Consider the following 22027-nt stretch of genomic DNA (forward strand, 5'->3'; position numbering starts at 1 on the left):
ATCAGAGTATGAGAGCTCGGGGTAAGCATTTACACCATTGGAACCTCAAAAAACCAATTAAAATATTTTTTACTGGCAAATGAGGTTCCAATGATGTAAACGTTCGCACTTGATTCGGACACGGTACTATCTCAAGGCTCTCGACTATATCCTCCGAAGCCCCCTTTCTGGAAGCTTCGCTCACCCCCCCCACTCCCTTCGGCCAATCATCATCCTCCGACGATTGTCAACCCTCGCTTCCCATCTTTTACGTTGAAATCTCGCCTCTTGACCAAATCACCCTTTAGACTTTCCTGCGCCAATCGGAGGCCTTGGTTGACTTCCTGGCTGTCCGTTCGCATTGTACGCTTGTGTTTGGCAAGCAGTCTGTGGCCTTGGTCATTACACATGTAAAAAAAAATACAATGACATCCTGTGTAGTCCAAATGAAAGGGTTCGCTTTTTATTTGATAAGTCGCTTGAGAATGTGTCGGTGCACACAATCTCTTTTGTGGTTTTGATTTAAAATAAAAAATAAATTATCCCCCCCACCCCCTATTGCATTCTGGCTTTTATACCCCATATTCATGCCTTCCCAAGACTGTTTTCGTGAGGCTTTACTCTGGTGATCGCAGAGAGACGGTCAATTGGAGCTGATATCATATGTTAGGCTTACGAAAATCCCCAAAAAAAGATTGGCACGGCCGTCTTGCGATGAACATTTCACGCGGTCGATTGAGCGAGACGGTGCCGTCCGCTACTGTGTGGCGTGGACCGGTGCGTCGCCTGAAGGAGGGAAGGGGAACCTCTAGAGAGTAGCTCTGTAATATCCGCTTCAGCAGGTCGTTCTTCAAACGCGAATGGGTCGTACCGCTTGGTGAGAGTTTTCGAGAGCGAGAGAAAAAAAAAATTTCCGTCTCGTGACGTAACCGCTGATGGATAAAATTAGGTGGGGGGAGGGGGTACTTACGAAAATATGAACCAAAAGTTTTAGAAGTTGAAGAGTTGCGTATTAAGGATGGAATTGATGGATCACTCGGTCAGGTTGCAGGCCACGCTTAAGAAAATGGATACACCAGTAGTGAATCGGTGTGTCGAGGGCATGTTTTCTGAATGCACACGTGTGACAAGTTGCAAACAAACATTTTCCAAGCACTCAAACTTTCATCGTGTATTGCTAGTAAATGGTTTTAAACATCGAAAAAGTCGGATTGTCTTTTTTTTGAGAGTGCACGATATTTAAATATGTGCCGTTCACAGAGCCTCATGCCTGATGAGCCTGTTCAGCGTGCTTTTGTGTGCTTTTAGGGAATAACACTTCACAATTGTGGGGTGATTTTATTCTAACGATGTGGATTTAAACGTTTCACCAAGGCGAAGGAGAAACGTTTGACAACGCGACAATGAAACGAAATGGCGACACAAACGGCTGTTTACGCCACCACAATCCCCCTTGACCATTTTTCCTGCCACGCATATACAAACGCCCCCATTACTTGGCTGAAAACATCTTAATGAATAGAGGACCGCAGAGCGTGGGCAATTGGTGCAGGCTCGCCCGCCGCCTGGCTAGTTATTTCCAGGTCGTCTGGTTCCTCCGCTCTCTCTTGAAGCGTGGGAGAATATCGTGGCGTGTTACAAGTTGCAATGGTTTTATTGTTTTGCTTGACAACAGACCGAAAGCAGAATGTGTCGTTGATATTTGCTTTGTTGAGATTGGCATTTACGTTGTAATTACTGGCGAAACTTTGTACCCGGATTGTAAATGTCGTGGGTTTACTCTCCAACACACCGGGTGGTGCTGTACTAGTAACGAATTGGCACGTTCCGTTTACGCGACGAAATCGAACTCAAAACAACCTCGTGGATTTATTGACGAATTGGAGCTATCAAACTGATTTTTTTTTGCACAAATAACCACACCAACATTTTAATGACAGATAACGTTTTACAGCAAAAAAGTAAGCAGGGCTTCGGCAGGACGTGTCGTGGTTAGAACGACGCGTTAAACAGATTGAACTGCACTCATAGCGATCGATGCATCAGAGTGAATCACTTTCACAAGGAACGACGCGTTACAGAGTGAATCACTTTCACAAGGAACGACGCGTTAGAGATTGAACTGCACTCATAGCGATCGATGCATCAGAGTGAACCACGTTCACAAGGAACGGCGCGTTGCAGAGTGAACGCCGGCCACGCGTGAAGCGGGGACTTGCCTCACTCCATTTCGGGGAGTACACGAAGGAAAACGACAAAGCGAAGGAGAAAAGAAAGCGAGGGAATGACCCAAAAAACGGAGGCCTGGTTGGGGAAACGTCAAACGGCGGACCGGAGCAGCTGCCACTCGGAATCTTCGTCCTGGACGAATCCGATGCGCTACGAAGCTTCTTTTCGCCAACGTCTCCACAGGAGGATGACTCCGCAGGTGCCAAGGACGTGAGCTCATGCCGGAGGATACTGACCCGCCGAGTCGAGGGACAGACATCGAATCGAATCACGGGGCAAATCTCCTCTCCCGGAGTTGCTTGGACAAACGCGTGCGAATTGAACTTGGGGGGTTTGCAACCTCCGACATGGCCACTGTGAACCTCCGGACAGAGAGAGAGAGAGACGCACCCAGTACCGGAACTTGAAACCCAGGCAATTAATTAGCTCTAAACCAGACATTATGAACCTCCCGAGAGAGAGGGGGGGGGGGGGCGGGCGGTGGGCCCCCACGCCAGAGGTCGCAACCGGGTACCCGATACCCGTACCCTACCCGATACGGGTACCCGTACCCAGTCGGGTACGGGTACCCGTTTGCGACCCTGGTGCGGCCGGGTACGGGTACGGGTAGGTCGTGAGTCACTGGTGAGTAACCGTTTGTCACTCATTTCGAGTAGGGTACGGGTAGGGAACGGGTGGGTACCTGTACCCGGCCGGGTACGGGTACCCATTTGCGACCCTGGTGCGGCCGGGTACGGGTAAGGAATCAAAACCCGTTTGCGACCTCTGCCCCACGCCCAGGATTCAAACCCGGCGTCTGGGCAGTGCTCGACACGGCCATTATGAACCCACTGAGAATCAAACAGGCAGCCAGCCTCAGGGGTCTCGAAGCCAGGAGCTCATCGGTGCTGGCTGTGTCTCCGACACGGCCTCTGGACGGGGGGACCCCTTCTAGAAAGCCGATCGCTCAATCGCAGGCTGTCTAAACAGCCATTATGGACCACCTGAGACAGAGAGAGAGAGAGAAACACAGGCACGCACATACCAAGGGCTCAAACCGATGTCTCAGGCCGGTGCCGATTCAACTCAACTCAGTCCCACTCGACGAGACAAAAACAAAACCCCACACCCGGGTCTCGAACCTAGGCGACACGGGGCCATCGTGAAACTTCCGCCGGTCCTTCAAACGGCGAGATCATCCAAGCGGCTCCTGCCGTTGCTGCTGCCACCGCCGCCGCTGCTGCGGCTGTGGGGGGGCTCCTGAATGTGCATGTGCAGGGGGAAGGGGGGCAGGGGCAGGGGCATCGTGGGGGGCAAGGGCAGCCGGGGGAAGCCGGGCGCCGTGGCTGGGGGCAGCTGCCCGGCGGGGGAGCTCCTCGTCGCTTGCTGCGTCATCCCCGTGGAAGCGGAGGGCTCGTCCCACAGGGTGTCGAACGTGGAGCGGCCAGTGTCTGTTGGGAGGGGGTCAGGGGTCGGCAGGTCATCAGTAGGAGCTACACTGAACCAAGCTAATTGAGTTTACCAGGTATGAGACCAACACCCCCCCCCCCCCCAAGGAGCTGTGGATATGGCTCATCATCAAAAGCGACCTGGGCTATATCGCAAATGATAGTTCGACGAAAAGCGGCTTATCGTGATGTGGACATTTGTAGCAGCAGCAGCAGCCACATTATCTAAACGTGGTGACGATTGTAAATGTGCAGGGAAACCCCCCGGAGGACCCGGAGAAAAATCCACGTGACCACGGCGAGAGAGAGAGAGACACACAAACTCCAAATACACAGCAGCAGGCGTCGGGGTCGGGATCGAACCCACGACCTCCTGTAGACCAGGCGAGGTAGTTAACATCCCATAGCCACCATGATTATGATGAGAGAGAGACACGCAAACTCCAAATATACAGCAGCAGGCGTCGGGGTTGGGATCGAACTCACGACCTCCTGTGGACCAGGCGAGGTAGTGAACTTCTCGCCACCGTGGCGCCCTGGGATGATCAATCGCTTACATAAAAGTGCAACCCTGCAATTATCGCGCAGAGACCCACAGACTCACACAGACCCACAGACCAGTGCAGAGACCCACAGACCCACAGACTCGCACAGACACACACAGACCCACGCAGAGTCCCACACAGACCTACGCAGAGACCCACAGACGCACACAGACCCATAAACACACAAAGACCCACAGACGCACAGAGACCCACAGACCCACGCAGAGACCCACGCAGAGACCCACAGACACACAAAGACCCGCAGACCCACGCAGAGACCCACAGACGCACACAGACCCATAAACACACAAAGACCCACAGACGCACAGAGACCCACGCAGAGACCCACGCAGAGACCCACAGGCACACAAAGACCCACAGACGCGCAGAGACCCACAGACCCACGCAGAGACCCACAGAAGACGCACACAGACCCACAGACACATAGACCCACGCAGAGACCCACAGACACAAAGACCCACAGACGCACAAAGACCTACAAACACACAGACACCCACAGACCCGCGCAGCGCCCCACAGAACGCACATAGCCCACAGACTCGCGAACGGACTCAGAATGGAGATGCTAAGAGACAAAAACGAGGCGGTTCTAAACAGTTTGGGCAGGCTCCCCTAAATGCTTTTCCCTGCGAATTGTGTCCGCCCACGCCGCTGCCGGCAGAATGGGCTCCACTCGAGTCACCGCTAGAGGGCGCGCTGGCCTACCCAGCGCCCCGTGGGTGGTGCGTGGGTGGTAAAGGGGTGGTGCGTGGGTGGGTGGTGAAGGGGTGGTGCGTGGGTGGTGCGTGAGTGGTGCGTGGGTGGTGCGTGGGTGGGTGGTGAAGGGGTGGTGCGTGGGTGGTGCATGGTGCGTGGGTGGTGCGTGGGTGGTCCATGAGTGGTGAAGGGGTGGTGCGTGGGTGGGTGGTGCGTGGGTGGTGCATGGCGCGTGGGTGGTGCGTGGGTGGGTGGTGAAGGGGTGGTGCGTGGGTGGTGCGCTAGAGGGCGCGTTGGCCTACTCATCCACACCGGGCCACACGTCTTGGATGAGGTGTCAGGACCCGCACTTTACCCCGCCGCACGCGGACCTGCCGATCGAGTGACCGAGGTGGGCCCATCGATGCTGCTCGACGGACGGAGGCGCCCAGGAGAGATGGAATCGGAGTGGCTCCCTCTGGCTTCCCAGTTCAGCGTGCCGATGGTTCCACCGCTGATCCGATCGAAATCTCTAATTTTCAATCGGATCATTGGGGTTTATTAGTAATAAATGGGAATTTTGCGACCCCCACTGCCACTGTGTAGCATGTTATTACCTGCCAGGGACTCTATGAGATGATAGGACAATAGTCTGAGTCCATAATTGGCAATAAGTAGCGGCAAAGCGGTTATAGGTGACTCAAAATTGTGCGCAGTTGCGTCTACAGCACACGACTTCCCTGAAGGCATCAGCACCTCCAGCGAGCGCGATGCCGATCAACCGACGCGGGTCGAATTCGACCCTCGATCGGTGGCTGCGCCATCGCCGCACACACGTCGAATAAAAAGCAAGGGACAACTCCTTACTAACAACTCCTTACTAACAACTCCTTACTCACTAACAACTCCTCTATCATTTTTCATTGCTGGAGGGGTTGCCCCCCACTACCGAGAAAATCCTGGCTCCGCTATTGGGTGTACACGCATCGCGTGAAACGTCGGGCACTCGCAAGTAACGCGACGAGCTGTGAACGAAATTTCGATTTAAAGCTTTCGTGACTGCAGGGATTCATCTTCTTGGTTCTTTCGGTAAAGTCACGTAGAAGGGAAATAATAAAAATAAAACATAATAAAATACAATTCTCACGACGTTTCGGCCACAACGCAAGCAGCCGTCGTGAGAATTTTTTTATTTTTATTTTTTTATTATTTCCCTTCTACGTGACTTTACCGAAAGAACCAAGAAGAGCTGTGAACGAGCAACAGCAGCAGCAGCAGCTCATCATGTGACAGCCAAACCTCCTATACCACAGCTCCGGATGCATTCTGGGTAATAAAGGGAGCGCTGTACGTGAACAATGTCCACAGGAGACCATTGTGACGTGGCCAAAGACGCGACTCTACGGGCAACGCCACGCCTACCTCCCCGCCACCTCCGGGCTGACTGTTACCAATGATCTCTCCCGAGGACGAAGAGCGTTATAACGAGTCAACGGCGCTATAGGAGGCGTCGACTCCGCGTGGGTAACGCCTGTGACGCGTGCGAGCCGTCGTTCGTCTCACCGAATTCGGACGCAAACATTGTTGGCCAGTCCTGCCGGCGGTACGGTGGAGCCGCAGCGGTTAGGTAGGCCTCATCTTGTCCACCTCCTCCTCCTCCTCCCGTCTCGTCTCCTTCGCGAGAGCTCGCCCACGGAAGGCCCGGAGCCTGCGGGGGCCTGGGTTCGACTCCCGGTTGCTGGGAGCGGTGGTTCTTTGCGGGCGGAGGTGGCGGAGGAGTCTTGTGCTGCTCGGAATAATCGGGGACCTCGTAGGTGGGTTCTCGGTAGTTGATGCTGCGCGTGAACGCTTTCCAGCCGAGGTGGTACACCTGTGCAAGTCGACACACAAAACAAAAGGTGTCCCCACCCACCACCACTATCCGTGTGTAGCCTTCAACAGACTGCTGGGGCAAGATGCTGTCTCCGTCATGTCAACACGTGAAGGCGAGTGGCCAGTGCCACGCTCAGTCACCTTGATAACAAGACGCTGAAGTTTAGTAGCGATTCGAGATTTGAAGTTTTCGTGACTGCAAGGATCCATAATTTTTGAGGTTTTTCGGTAAAGTCACGTGGGTGAAAATAAAACTAATAGAAATAATAATAGAAATAAAATAATAAATCACGACGTTTCGGAGGCAACACAAGTCTCCCTTATTAATTCTAGATTTGAAGCTTTCGTGACTGCAAGGATTCATACTTTTTGGGTTTTTTCGGTAAAGTCACGTAGGTGAAAACAATAAAATAAAATAAATGAAAACAACTAAATTTAATCACGACGTTTCGGAGGCAACACAAGCCTCCCTCATCAGGTGTAAAAAGTTATTTCTAAATCGCGTCATTTATTCACTACAGCAACTTTGCTGTGGCGGTTCCACCTGAAAACGGAGGCTTGTGTTGCTTCCGAAACGTCGTGATTTTATTTAGTTGTTTTCATTTGTTTTCCCTACGTGACTTTAGCAGCGAATTTTTATTTTATTAAACTCTTTTTCGGTAAAGTCACGTAGGTAAAAAATAAAATAAAATTAACAAAAGTAAAATTAAAATCACGACGTTTCGGAGGCAACACAGCAGCAGGCATCAGGGTCGGGATCGAACCCACAACCTCCTGCACACCAGGCGAGGTAGTTAACATCTCTTAGCCACCGTGATGATGATGAGAGAGAGAGAGACACGCAAACTCCAAATACACAGCAGTAGGCGTCAGGGTCGGGATCGAACCCACGACCTCCTGCAGACCAGGCGAGGTAGTTAACATCTCCTAGCCACCGTGATGACGATGAGAGACACGCAAACTCAAAATACACAGCAGCAGGCATCGTCAGGGTCGAGATCGAACCCACGACCTCCTGCACACCAGACGAGGTAGTTAACATCTCCTAGCCACCGTGATGAATATGAGAGAGAGAGACACGCAAACTCCAAATACACAGCAGCAGGCGTCAGGGTCGGGATCGAACCCACGACCTCCTGCAGACCAGGCGAGGTAGTTAACATCTCATAGCCACCACCGCCACCACCACCACCACTGCCACCACCGCCGCCACCACCACCGCCACCACCGCCGCCACCACCACCGCCACCACCACCGCCGCCACCACCACCACCACCCATCACCGCTCCTCGCCTCGGCCAAGTTGAGCGCCGGCGAGATCGCCGACACGGCCATCATGAAGACGATGAAGATGTTCTTCTCGGTGGGCCGCGACAGGAAGCAGTCGACGGCGTTGGGGCAGGGCCAGCGCTCGCAGCGGTAGAGGGGCCGCAGCAGGAGGCCGTAGAGGCCGTACTGGCCCAGCGAGAAGCACAGCTCCAAGGCGCAGCGCAGAGACACGCACAGCACGTAGGTCCTGAGCAGCGCTCCGCGGAGACGCACGGGAGGAGCGTCCTGCGTGCGAGGGGGGACGGCGGGGGCAGAGTGGGGGAGAGGGGGAGATGGGTGGGTGGTGCGTGGGTGGTGAAGAGGGGTGCGTGGGTGGTGAAGGGTGGTGAAGGGGTGGTGCGTGGGTGGTTTGTGGGTGGTGCGTGGGTGGATGGTGAAGGGGTGGTAAGTGGTGCATGGGTGGTGCGTGGGTGGGTGGTGAAGGGGTGGTAGGTGGTGCGTGGGTGGTGAAGAGGTGGTGCGTGGGTGGTGCGTGGGTGGTGCGTGGGTGGTGAAGGGGTGGTGCGTGGGTGGTGCGTGGGTGGTGAAGGGGTGGTGCGTGGGTGGTGCGTGGGTGGTGAAGGGGTGGTGGGTGGTGCGTGGGTGGGTGGTGGGTGGTGCGTGGGTGGTGCGTGGGTGGGTGGTGCGTGGGTGGGTGGTGAAGGGGTGGTGGGTGGTGCGTGGGTGGGTGGGTGGTGAAGGGATGGTGGGTGGTGCGTGGGTGGTGAAGGGGCGGTTAAGGGGTGGTGCGTGGGTGGTGCATGGGTGGTGCATGGGTGGTGCATGGGTGGTGCATGGGTGGTGCGTGGGTGGTGCGTGGGTGGTGAAGGGGGGTGCGTGGGTAGTGCGTGGGTGGTGCGTGGGGGTGCGTGGGTGGTGCGTGGGTGGTGAAGTGGTGGTGCGTGGGTGGTGAGTGGGTGGTGCGTGGGTGGTGAAGGGGTGGTGCGTGGGTGGTGCGTGGGTGGGCTTCCTCCTCTCGTCCTGTGCGCTCTCACAGTGCATCACTCATGGAGGGGGGGGGGGGGCAGAGATTCTACTGTTGTTGTTGTTGTTGGTTGTTGTTGTTGGTTGTTGTTGTTGTTGTTGTTGGTTGTTGTTGTTGGTTGTTGTTAAGGCAAATAGAGAGTGACGGACATAGTCTACAGACCGGTCAGCCGACTGAAAACGAATGTCATTAGAACTGCTACTTGTGCCTATCCATAACAGGGGTTTTTTAATAGGTTAGATCGCATAAATATATAAATGTGTCGTTAAACCCGCCACCACCCGACACAGCCAATTAGTGAAATGTGTTACGGAAACAGAATAGCACTAATTCGCTAATGCAGCACACCGATGTGTCGGAGAATCAAACCCACTACAACATTTACAATCCCATAACAATTGTAAATGTTGATAATTGTTTTTTTACCCTTTTATCTGGCAACAAAACTGACACCTTTTTTTTACGAGGAGTCATGTTTGCATAGACCACAATACCTGCAGTCATAATGCAAACAAAAAACATAACTCAAGGACAGTGCATACATTATCAGAGTTATGTTTTTTTGTTTGCATTATGACTGCAGGTATTGTGGTCTATGCAAACATGACTCCTCGTAAAAAAAAGGTGTCAGTTTTGTTGCCAGAAAAAAGGGTAAAAAAACAATTATCATATTTTTCTACTGGCAAATGAGGTTCCAATGATGTGAATTGTAAATGTTATAGTGGGTTTACCCTCCAACACACCACCGGTTAGTGCTGTACTCGTAGCGAATTGTCACGTTTTCTTGACATGACAACCTTTCACTATCGATTTAAAGCTTTCGTGACTGCAGGGATTCATTTTCTTGGTTTTTTCGGTAAAGTCACGTAGAAGGGAAATAATAAAATAATGAAAATAAAACATAATAAAATAATTCTCACGACGTTTCGGCCACAACGCATGCTAACCCTACTCCCTCCCTTTGATGCTGCTAATCCCGCATAATGCACGGGCATAATATGACTTTGAAACCCCCCGCCCACCTCCTACGCATTCCACAAGTAGTGACTAAACCCATATATGCATTTCCCATAAATATGCTAAATTCCTCTTGATATGCAAATTATTTTGTCAAGGCGCTCTTCTCCCTCCAACCCAGCTTAAATATACGCTGCCAAGCCTGGTGGTGTTTCATTCAGACGCTGCCTTTCCGACAGACCTGTTCTTCACCTGAGGACGGCTGCTAGCGTTGTGGCCGAAACGTCGTGAGAATTATTTTATTAAGTTTTATTTTTATTATATTATTATTTCCCTTCTACGTGACTTTACCGAAAGAACCAAGAAGATGAATCCCTGCAGTCACGAAAGCTTTAAATCGATAGTGAAAGGTTGTCACGTCAAGAAAACGTGGCAATTCGTTACGAGTACAGCACTAACCGGTGGTGTGTTGGAGGGTAAACCCACTACAACATTTACAATTCACATCATTGGAACCTCATTTGCCAGTTGAAACATATGATAATTGGTTTTTTATCCTTTTATCCTTTTATTTTTTATTTCCCTTCTACGTGACTTTACCGAAAGAACCAAGAAGATTAACCTTTCACTAATGGTCTGTGCCCGGTGGTGGCGGGTTCACCGACACATTTATACATTTTACGCGATCTAACCCAAAGAACCTCTACTGTGGATCAGATTGGTGGCGACATTCCTGCTGCTGCTACGTGTCCCACCGCATCTCCGATTAGCACGGTTACGCTACGCGAGGTGTCAAAGAAGTTCAGCGTACAACAGCACAAATTAGCTTCGTGTATTTTTAAACGACGCGCGTGTGGCGGTAATGAAGATGACGATAGCGGAGGGCCATCTGGTCTGGGGAGCGGTGGCGCAGCGGTTAGCGCTACGCCGCGCTACGAACCCGGGTTCAATTCCCGCTCACGGCCATAAACGCCGGTGATGATTATCTGAACCGGTCCTGGGCCTCCCCCCTAGGTCGACTCAGCCTCAAATGAGTACCTGATGCGGTGTGTAAAACATCGTCACATGCCCCAGCAGTCTGCTGATGCTAAACGGGGCAATCTTTGTCTTCGCCAGGAGAGAGAGAGACACGCAGATGGATCAGCTACGCCAACATCAGTGACCTCTGAATTATCGATTTGCACCGCGGGTTACCACTTATCGTGGTCTTCCCTCTATCACGAGGCATCCGTTGTCCTGGTAAATCTGTGAATCATCTTTCCAGGAACTTTATGAGCTCTGGTTATTGTCCGCTGCGTAACGATCTCAATAATCGCAACAGCACACCGCGCAAGTCAATGGATGTTGCACATAATCTAATCTAATTGTATATTTATAGAGATCGCCTTCGCGCGAGGCGCTTGACATTGCCGACTCAATGATGACAGAATGGAACGATGCAGTCGACAGGGGCGGTATTGAGGAATGAGTCGCCGCAGCCACCCAGAAGATGCTCTAGGGGAGGGACGGGAAGAATTGGAGGGGCGAGGGGAGGAAAGAGAATTGACGAGAGGTGTCCTCCCCACGCTACCACGGCAAGTGTTTTTGGCCGCCACTGTGGCTAGGAGATGTTAACTACCTCGCCTGGTATACAGGAGGTCGTGGGTTCGATCCCGACCCTGACACCTGTTTATATTTGGAGTTTGCATGTCTCTCTCTCTCCCATCATATCACGGTGGCTATGAGATGTTAACTACCTCGCCTGGTATACAGGAGATCGTGGATTAGATCCCGACCCTGACACCTGTTTATATTTGGAGTTTGCGGTGTCTCTCTCTCTCCCATCATCATCACGGTGGCTAGGAAATGTTAACTACCTCGCCTGGTATACAGGAGGTCGTGGATTAGATCCCGACCCTGACGCCTGCTGCTGCATATTTGGAGTTTGCGTGTCTCTCTCTCTCCCATCATCACAGTGACTTGGAGATGTTAACTACCTCGCCTGGTATACAGGAGGTCGTGGATTAGATCCCGACCCTGACTCCTGCTGCTATATGAAGTGGTGAGTCTATGGTGCAGTGTTGAGTCTATTATGCAGTGATGAGTCTATGGTGCAGTGCTGAGTCTATGGTGCAGTGTTGAGTCTATGGTGCAGTGATGAATCTATGGTGCAGTGATGAGTCTATGGGCAGTGATGAGTCTATGGTGCAATGATGAGTCTATGGTGTAGTGATGAGTCTATGGTGCAGTGATGAGTCTATGGTGCAGTGTTGAGTCTATGGTGCAGTGATGAGTCTATGGTGCAGTGTTGAGTCTATGGTGCAGTGATGAATCTATGGTGCAGTGATGAGTCTATGGTGCAGTGATGAGTCTATGGTGCAGTGATGAGTCTATGGTGCAGTGATGAGTCTATGGTGCAGTGTTGAGTCTATGGTGCAGTGATGAATCTATGGTGCAGTGATGAGTCTATGGTGTAGTGATGAGTCTATGGTGCAGTGATGAGTCTATGGTGCAGTGTTGAGTCTATGGGCAGTGATGAGTCTATGGTGCAGTGTGATTCTATGGTGCAGTGTTGAGTCTATGGTGCAGTGTTGAGTCTATGGTGCAGTGTTGAGTCTATGGTGCAGTGATGAGTCTATGGTGCAGTGTTGATTCTATGGTGCAGTGTTGAGTCTATGGTGCAGTGTTGAGTCTATGGTGCAGTGTTGAGTCTATGGTGCAGTGATGAGTCTATGGTGCAGTGTTGAGTCTATGGTGTTGAGTCTATGGAAGGCGGCGTCGTAGCAGTGATGAGTCTGCAGTGATGAGTCTATGGTGCAGTGTTGAGTCTATGGGCAGTGTTGAGTCTATGGTGCAGTGATGAGTCTATGGGCAGTGTTGAGTCTATGGGCAGTGTTGAGTCTATGGGCAGTGTTGAGTCTATGGTGCAGTTATGAGTCTATGGTGCAGTGATTAGTCTATGGTGCAGTAATGAGTCTATGGTGCAGTGTTGAGTCTATGGGCAGTGTTGAGTCTATGGTGCAGTGATGAGTCTATGGTGCAGTGATGAGTCTTTTGTGCAGTGTTGAGTCTATGGTGCAGTGTTGAGTCTATGGTGCAGTGTTGAGTCTATGGTGCAGTGATGAGTCTATGGTGCAGTGATGAGTCTATGGGGCAGTGCTGAGTCTATAGTGCAGTGTTGATTCTATGGTGCAGTGTTGAGTCTATGGTGCAGTGTTGAGTCTATGGTGCAGTGTTGAGCCTATGGTGCAGTGTTGAGTCTATGGTGCAGTGATGAGTCTATGGTGAAGACTCAACACTGCCCCATAGACTCATCACTGCACCATAGAATGTGTGTTGTTGTCGGTTGGCTACGTACGATGGTGCCATCGAAGTTCAACACACGCAACCTAATAACATCATCACCACCACCACCACCACCCCCACCTCCTCTCCCCTCCCCTCGTCCTTGCCGTCCTCTCCGCCCTCGACCGCCGCTCCTGCCGAGTCCGCGGCCCTCCCCTCGGCCGCCCCCCTCGTCCTCCCCTCGGCGGCGGCGGCGGCGGCTGCTGCCCTCGCTCGCCGCTCCCTCCTGCGCGCGACCGCCCGGGCTCCGTGCAGCACGTGGCCGAGGTATGCGAGCGACGGCGTCGACACGAAGACGATCTGGAGCACCCAGAGGCGCACGTGGGACACGGGGAAGGCGGCGTCGTAGCAGACGTTCTCGCAGCCCGGCTGCAGCGTGTTGCAGTGGAAGTCGGACTGCTCGTCGCCCCACACGCTCTCGGCGGCCGTGCCCAGCACGAGCATGCGGAAGACGAACAGGACTGTGAGCCACACCTTGCCCAGCGCCGTCGAGTGCTCGTGGGCCTGCTCCAGCACGCCTCCCAGCATGCTCCAGTCGCCCATTGTGACGTCAGCGGCGGCAGGGGCGGGCTAAAGGGGACTGGGGTAGACGGATTGGGAGGTAACGGGTGGGAGATGGGCGTGGAGAGATGGGGAGATGTTCGTGGGGGAGATGGTAATGGGGAGATGGTAATGGAGAAATTGTAAACAAAGAGATGATCTTCTTGGTTTTTTCGGTAAAATCACGTAGAAGGGAAATAATAAAATAATAAAAATAAAATAATAAAATACAATTCTCACGATGTTTCGGCCACAACGCCAGCAGCCGTCCTCAGGTGAAGAACAGGTCTGTCGGAAAGACAGCGTCTGAATGAGCTCCACAGAGATGATAATGGGAAGATTGAATAGATGATAATGGGAAGGATGATAATGGGAAGATTGAATAGATGATAATGGGAAGATGAAATAGATGATAATGGGAAGGGTGATAATGGGAAGATTGAATAGATGATAATGGGAAGATCGAATAGATGATAATGGGAGAGATGGTTATGGGAGAGATGATAATGGGAGGTGGTGAGGATGCGATGGGGAGTTTGAAGGGGAAGGGCAGTAGTAGTGGTAGCAGCAGCAGGAGGAGGAGAGACACCGGAGAGGGAGGAGAGGGCGTGGAGACCACGGGAGGGAGAGAGGAGAGAGAGTTCAGATGAAGCGGATGGGTCGGTGGATGATTGGGTGAGTGGATGAGTGGGTGGGTGAGTGGACGATTGGGTGGGTGGTTAGATAGGTGGACGATGGGGTGGGTGGATGATTGGGTGGGTCGGTGGGTGGTTGGGTGGATGGATGAGTAGGTGGGTGGATGAGTAGGTGGGTGAGTGGATGATTGGGTGGGTGGTTAGATGGGTGGACGATGGGGTGGGTGGATGATTGGGTGGGTCGGTGGGTGGTTGGGTGGGTCGGTGGGTGGTTGGGTGAGTGGATGAGTGGGTGGGTGAGTGGACGATTGGGTGGGTGGTTAGATGGGTGGACGATGGGGTGGGTGGATGATTGGGTGGGTCGGTGGGTGGTTGGGTGGGTGGATGAGTGGCTGGGTGAGTGGACGATTGGGTGGGTGGCTAGATGGGTGGACGTTTGGGTGGAGGGATGATTGGGTGGGTCGGTGGGTGGTTGAGTGAGTGGATGGATGTAAGATTGCGTGTGTGGATGTTTGGGGAGTGGTGGTGCAACAGTTAGCGCTACGCTGCGTTACGAACCCAGTGGCGCGGGTTCGATTCCCACTTACGGCCAACACCAATGACGATTATCTGAACCGGTCCTGGTCCTCCTCTAGGTCGACTGAGCCTGAAATGAGTACTTGCTGCGGTGCCAAAGGCGGTCGGGCGTGTTGCTAGCCACCCACCCCCTCATGTGCCGTGCCGGCATTCATAGGTGCTCCTACGTTTCCCTAACAGCACTTGCCCCAGCAATCTGTGAAGCTACACGTCGAGATCGAGTGTGTGGGCGAGTGTATGTGTGAGTACGCGAGCCAGTGAGTATGTGAGTTCCATAGTAATTACAGAGTGAATTGGTAAGCAAGTGGTGGGGTGAGTGGGTGGGTGGGTAGGTGTGTGGGTGGGTGTATGAGTGTGTGGGTGGGTAGGTGAGTGTGTGGGTGGGTGAGTGAGTGGGTGAGTGGGTGAGTGAGTGGGCACGTGATTCGGTGGGTGAGTAGATGAGTGGATGAGTGAGTGGGTGAGTGGATGAGTGGGTGAGTGAGTGGGTGAGTGGATGAGTGGGTGAGTGGTGAGTGAGTGATGGTGATGATGAGTGGATGAGTGGATGAGTGGATGAGTGAGTGGATGAGTGGGTGAGTGAGTGGATGAGTGGGTGAGTGGATGAGTGAGTGGGTGAGTGGATGAGTGAGTGGATGAGTGAGTGGGTGAGTGAGTGGGTGAGTGGATGAGTGAGTGGATGAGTGGGTGAGTGAGTGTGTGAGCGATTGTATAGGGTAAGTGCGAGGCTATCCACGAGTTGAGTGAGTAACATGAATTTGATTACTGCCCTTCTCAGAATGAGTGGCTGAGAATGTGAATGATTAAGTGCGCTCCTGTACACGAGAATGAATGAGTGGACGGGTGAATGAGCGGGATTCTTGAATGACTTGCAATCAGCGTGTGAGCTCCGGAGTAAAACAACAACTTTGAATGCTGCATTGTAGACACCGCTCACGATTATCTACTTGTATCATGCATTGGACTATTGCCCGAAACGTCGCTTTTTATGTTAAGGCTATACACACAGCGTTGTTGTTGTTACAGGGACTCTTCTACTTAAGAACATTCGACTTACGAACTTACAGAGATTCGAACAAACCTGTCCTCGTATGTCCAGTTGTCTGCTCGGAACAAGAGTCGTAAGTTCAACCGCCGCGCAATAGATGGCGGAGGTGACATCTACATCTGCCGAACGTGACGAGCCAGTGGCATCTACATCTGCCGAACGTGACGAGCCAGTGGCATCTACATCTACAGAACGTGAAGAACCAGTGACATCTACAGAAGGTGAAGAACCAGTGGCATCTACATCTGTAGAACGTGAAGAACCAGTGGCATCTACAGAACATGAAGAACCAGTGGCATCTACATCTACAGAACATGAAGAACCAGTGACATCTACAGAACGTGAAGAACCAGTGGCATCTACATCTGCCGAACGTGACGAGCCAGTGGCATCTACATCTACAGAACGTGAAGAACCAGTGACATCTACAGAAGGTGAAGAACCAGTGGCATCTACATCTGTAGAACGTGAAGAACCAGTGGCATCTACAGAACATGAAGAACCAGTGGCATCTACATCTACAGAACATGAAGAACCAGTGACATCTACAGAACGTGAAGAACCAGTGGCATCTACATCTGCAGAACGTGAAGAACCAGTGGCATCTACATCTGCAGAACATGAAGAACTAGTGGTATCTACATCTGCAGAACGTGAAGAACCAGTGGCATCTACATCTGCAGAACGTGAAGAACCAGTGGCATCTACATCTATAGAACGTGAAGAACCACTGGCATCTACATCTATAGAACATGAAGAACTAGTGGCATCCACATCTGCAGAACATCAAGAACCAGTGGCATCTACGTCTGCAGAACATGAAGAACCAGTGGCATCTACATCTGTAGAACGTGAAAAACCAGTGGCATCTACATCTACAGAACATGAAGAACCAGTAGCATCTACATCTGCAGAACGTGAAGAACCAGTGGCATCTACATCTAAAAACGTGAAGAACCAGTGACATCTACATCTACAGAACGTGAAGAACCAGTGGCATCTACATCTGCAGAACGTGAAGAACCAGTGGTATCTACATCTGCAGAACGTGAAGAACCAGTGGCATCTACATCTATAGAACGTGAAGAACCACTGGCATCTACATCTGTAGAACGTGAAGAACAAGTGACATCTACATCTACAGAACATGAAGAACCAGTGGCATCTACATCTACAGAACATGAAGAACCAGTGGCATCTACATCTATAGAACATGAAGAACTAGTGGCATCCACATCTGCAGAACATCAAGAACCAGTGGCATCTACGTCTGCAGAACATGAAGAACCAGTAGCATCTACATCTGTAGAACGTGAAGAACAAGTGACATCTACATCTACAGAACATGAAGAACCAGTGGCATCTACATCTACAGAACATGAAGAACCAGTGGCATCTACATCTATAGAACATGAATAACTAGTGGCATCCACATCTGCAGAACATCAAGAACCAGTGGCATCTACGTCTGCAGAACATGAAGAACCAGTAGCATCTACATCTGCAGAACGTGAAGAACCAGTGGCATCTACATCTACAGAACATGAAGAACCAGTAGCATCTACATCTGCAGAACGTGAAGAACCAGTGGCATCTACATCTGCAGAACATGAAGAACTAGTGGTATCTACATCTGCAGAACGTGAAGAACCAGTGGCATCTACATCTGCAGAACGTGAAGAACCAGTGGCATCTACATCTATAGAACGTGAAGAACCACTGGCATCTACATCTGTAGAACGTGAAGAACAAGTGATATCTACATCTACAGAACATGAAGAACCAGTGGCATCTGCATCTACAGAACATGAAGAACCAGTGGCATCTACATCTATAGAACATGAAGAACCACTGGCATCTACATCTGTAGAACGTGAAGAACAAGTGACATCTACATCTACAGAACATGAAGAACCAGTGGCATCTACATCTACAGAACATGAAGAACCAGTGGCATCTACATCTATAGAACATGAAGAACTAGTGGCATCCACATCTGCAGAACATCAAGAACCAGTGGCATCTACGTCTGCAGAACATGAAGAACCAGTAGCATCTACATCTGCAGAACGTGAAGGACCAGTGGCATCTACATCTACAGAACATGAAGAACCAGTAGCATCTACATCTGCAGAACGTGAAGAACCAGTGGCATCTACATCTAAAGAACGTGAAGAACCAGTGGCATCTACATCTGTAGAACGTGAAAAACCAGTGGCATCTACATCTACAGAACATGAAGAACCAGTAGCATCTACATCTGCAGAACGTGAAGAACCAGTGGCATCTACATCTAAAGAACGTGAAGAACCAGTGACATCTACATCTACAGAACGTGAAGAACCAGTGGCATCTACATCTACAGAACGTGAAGAACCAGTGGCATCTACATCTGCAGAATATAAAGAACCAGTGGTATCTACATCTCCAGAACACGAAGAACCAGTGGCATCTACATTTGCAGAACATGAAGAACCAGTGGTATCTATATCTGAGATATAGACATACATAGAGATACATAAAGATACAGAGACTCATCGGGACTAATATAGATCAGATTCCGAATATTTATACTGGAGGAATCCGATACATCTCTCTGTCACAGACGGAAGATCAGATCGTCACAAATCAAACAGTACAAAAAAAGACACGATCAGTTATAGGCAAGGTAAAGACATCACTTTAAAAACACATATACAACAAAACTCTAGATTTACTTTTGTATGTTACGAGGGTGAGGCCGACTGAGCCAAGTGGCTTCTTTAACAACAGCGACCTGCGGGCTAAGTTCGCCCCTAGGCCCCGGCTGGCCGGCTCAACATGTAGCTGAGAGGTCATCTCTTGAGTGGAGTGGAGTGAGTGGAGTGGAGTGAGTGAGTGGGGTGAGTGAGTGGGGTGAGTGAGTGAGTGGGGTGAGTGAGTGAGTGGAGTGAGTGGGGTGGGTGAGTGGAGTGAGTGGGGTGAGTGAGTGAGTGAGTGGAGTGAGTGGAGTGAGTATGGTGAGTGAGTGGGGTGAGTGGGGTGAGTGGAGGGAGTAGAGTGTGGTGATGAGTGGGGTGAGTGGGTGGAGTGGAGGGGTAGAGTGGGGTGAGTGAGTGGGGTGAGTGAGTGAGTGAGTGAATGGAGTGAGTGAGTGGGGTGAGTGGGGTGGGTGAGTGAGTGAGTGGAGTGAGTGGGGTGGGTGAGTGAGTGGGGTGGGGTGAGTAGAGTGGAGTGAGTGGGGTGAGTGAGGAGTGAGTGGGGGAGTGGAGGGAGTAGAGTGGGGTGAGTGAGTGGGATGAGTGAGTGAGTGAGTGGGTGAGTGAGTGAATGATGTGAGTAGAGTGAGGGAGTGGGGTGAGTGAGGTGAGTGAGTGAGTGGGGTGAGTGAGTGGGGTGAGTGAATGAGTGAGGGAGTGAGTGGAGTGAGTGGGGTGAGTGGAGTGAGTGGGAGTGGGGTGAGTGAGTGAGTGAGTGAGTGGGGTGAGTGAGTGAGGAGTGGGTGAGTGAGTGGAGTGAGTGAGTGGATTGAGTGAGTGGGGTGAGGTGAGCGGGGTGAGTGAATGAGTGAGGTGAGTGAGTGGAGTGAGTGGGGTGAGTGGAGTGGAGTGGAGTGAGCTGAGTGGAGTGAGTGAGTGGGGTGAGTGAGTGGGGTGAGTGGAGTGAGTGAGTGGGGTGTGTGAGTGAGTGAGTAGGGTGAGTGAGTGGGGTGAGTGGAGTGAGCGAGTCGAGTGGGGTCGAGTGAGGGGAGTGAGCTGAGCTGGAGTGATGTGAGTGAGTGGGGTGAGGTGAGTGCAGTGGGGTGAGTTGAGTGGGGTGGTAGTGAAGTGAGTGGGGTGAGGAGTGAGTGGGGTGAGTGACTGAGTGAGTGAGTGGGGTGAGTGAGTAGGGTGAGTGAGGAGTGAGTGGATGTAAGTGAGTGGAGTGAGTGAGTGGGGTGAGTGGGGGGGTAGTGAGTGGAGTGAGTGAGTGGGGTGAGTGGGCGTGAGGTGGGGTGAGCTGGGTGAGTGAGGTGTGAGTGAGGTGAGTGAGTGGGAGTGAGTGGGTGTGAGTGAGTGGAGGAGTGAGTTGGGGGTGAGTTAGTGGGGGTGAGTTAGGTGGGGTGGAGTGAGTGAGTGGGGTGAGGGAGTGTGGTGAGTGAGTGGAGTGAGTGAGTGAGTGGAGTGAGTGAGTGGGGTGAGTGAGTGAGTGGGGTGAGTGAGTGGGGTGAGTGAGTGGAGTGAGTGAGTGAGTGGGGTGAGTGAGTGGGATGAGTGAGTGGGGTGAGTGAGTGAGGTGAGTGGAGTGAGTGATGGAGTGAGTGGGGGGTGAGTGGAATGAGTGAGTGAGTGGAGTGAGTGGGATGAGTGAGTGGGATGAGTGAGTGAGGTGAGTGGAAGTGAGTGAGTGGAGTGGATGAGTGGGGTGAGTGAGGTGAGTGAGTGGAGTGAGTGAGTGGGGTGTGTGGGGTGGAGGGAGGAAATCCTCGCAGCGAAACCTCCACACGTGTTGAAACCCTCGTATGAATCGACACATCAAGAGAGAGGAGAGAGAGATGAGTTGTGTGTCTACGAAGAAAGTATCACAGATTGATTTGTTGCACAACGGGAAAACACGTAAACCTCTTTCGTTTAAACATAAAGCAAAGCATCGGAAAAAAACCCAAAAAACGAAATGATGAACGAAGCAAAGTGCCGACTAAACGGAGCATCTTCTTGATTCCTCTGATGATAAAACAGACAGAGGAGAGGGGAGAGAGGAGAGAGAGAGAAACTCATCCAACACGGCGAACCGGTCACGGTCTTTGTCGACAAACTACCAACTCACTTGGCGGTGTGTGGGAGCCTCTCCCGACTTACCTGTCCGCTCGCCCGTCTCCTCGACTCCCCAAATCGTAGCCCCCCTTCACTGGTAGCTAAGCCAGCTTCAGGGCACGTAAATCTCTTAGCAGGACCACCACAACCACCACCACCACGGATCTACTCTCCGCCAACGCCGCAAATCTTCATCCCATTGCCAATCGCGTCCCGTCACGAATCCTGGGACATTTTTGTTTTGAAAAAAAAAAAAAAAGTATTTTTGTTCACAAACCACACAGAGAGACTTTTAACACACACACACACAGAGAGACACAAATACAAATAGACAACGCACTTATTTAAGTGAGGATGGCGGGCGGGGTGGGTGGGGAAGGCGTTGTTATCCTATAGGAGAGTCCCACATATTGTGGTTTTGTTGGTGGTGGTTGTGGTTGGTGGTGGTGGTTGTGGTTGGTGGTGGTTCTGCTCGGGTTTTTGGCCGTGACAAACCCGTGGCTTCCACCCCACCCCTCCACCACCACCCCTCCACCACCACGCCCACAGACACACACACAAAAAGAGTGTCCGTGCTGATTCCTCTGTTGCGAACAGCAGGTGCGACTTCTTCTTAAATAGATGCCGCTGCTGCTGCCTCTGTGTATTTGTGGGAGGTGATGGGAGGGGGTGGAAGACAATGATGTCCCCATCCCCCCATCTCGTGTCGCCTCTGCCCTGTCACCTCGCATCGCTCGCTTTGCTGGGTCTCTGCCGTGCCTTTAAAAAGAGCGTGACCTGCGGTAACGTGGCCTGCCGTAGCGTGGTGTCGGTGCGTGGTTGGGGCGGGGGGTAGGGGTTGAACTGGCTAACATTAGAACGGTGCGCGTGTGTGGGGTGTGTAGTGTGTGGTGTGTGAGTGGTGTTGGTGTGTGAGTGGTGTGTGTGGTGTGTGGTGTGTGTGTGAGAGGTGTGTGTGTGGTGTGTGAGTGGTGTTGGTTGTGTGTGTGGTGTGGTGTGTGAGTGGTGTGTGTGGTGTGTAGTGTGGTGTGTGAGTGGTGTGTGTGGTGTGTGGTGTGTGAGTGAGTGTTGTGTGTTTTTTAGGTGGTGTGGGTGAGTGGTGTGTGAGTGGTGTGTAGTGTGGTGTGTGAGTGA

The 22027-nt window shown here is 51.8% G+C and overlaps 2 protein-coding genes across 2 annotated transcripts in view; both read right to left on the reverse strand.

Annotated features, from left to right (window-relative positions):
- The window catches only part of LOC133358489 (NXPE family member 3-like), a gene marked incomplete at its 3' end in the record, with an annotated part of 180920 nt that overhangs the window by 86739 nt on the left and 72154 nt on the right, over window positions 1–22027 (reverse strand). The window lies entirely within an intron of this gene.
- Window positions 1304–21200, reverse strand: LOC133358553 (gap junction alpha-5 protein-like). The gene is made up of 5 exons (XM_061576920.1): window positions 20939–21200; window positions 13404–13902; window positions 8042–8302; window positions 6440–6746; window positions 1304–3638 (listed from the first exon to the last, which is right to left on the reverse strand). The coding sequence occupies exons 2-5, from the start codon at window positions 13863–13865 to the stop codon at window positions 3370–3372; spliced, it is 1299 nt and encodes a 432-aa protein (XP_061432904.1). The 5' UTR covers window positions 13866–13902; window positions 20939–21200; the 3' UTR covers window positions 1304–3369.

Source organism: Lethenteron reissneri, chromosome 62 (genome assembly GCF_015708825.2).
Source record: "Lethenteron reissneri isolate LAM-NWPU_2019-01 chromosome 62, ASM1570882v1, whole genome shotgun sequence".
NCBI classification, from domain to species: Eukaryota; Metazoa; Chordata; class Hyperoartia; order Petromyzontiformes; family Petromyzontidae; genus Lethenteron; species Lethenteron reissneri.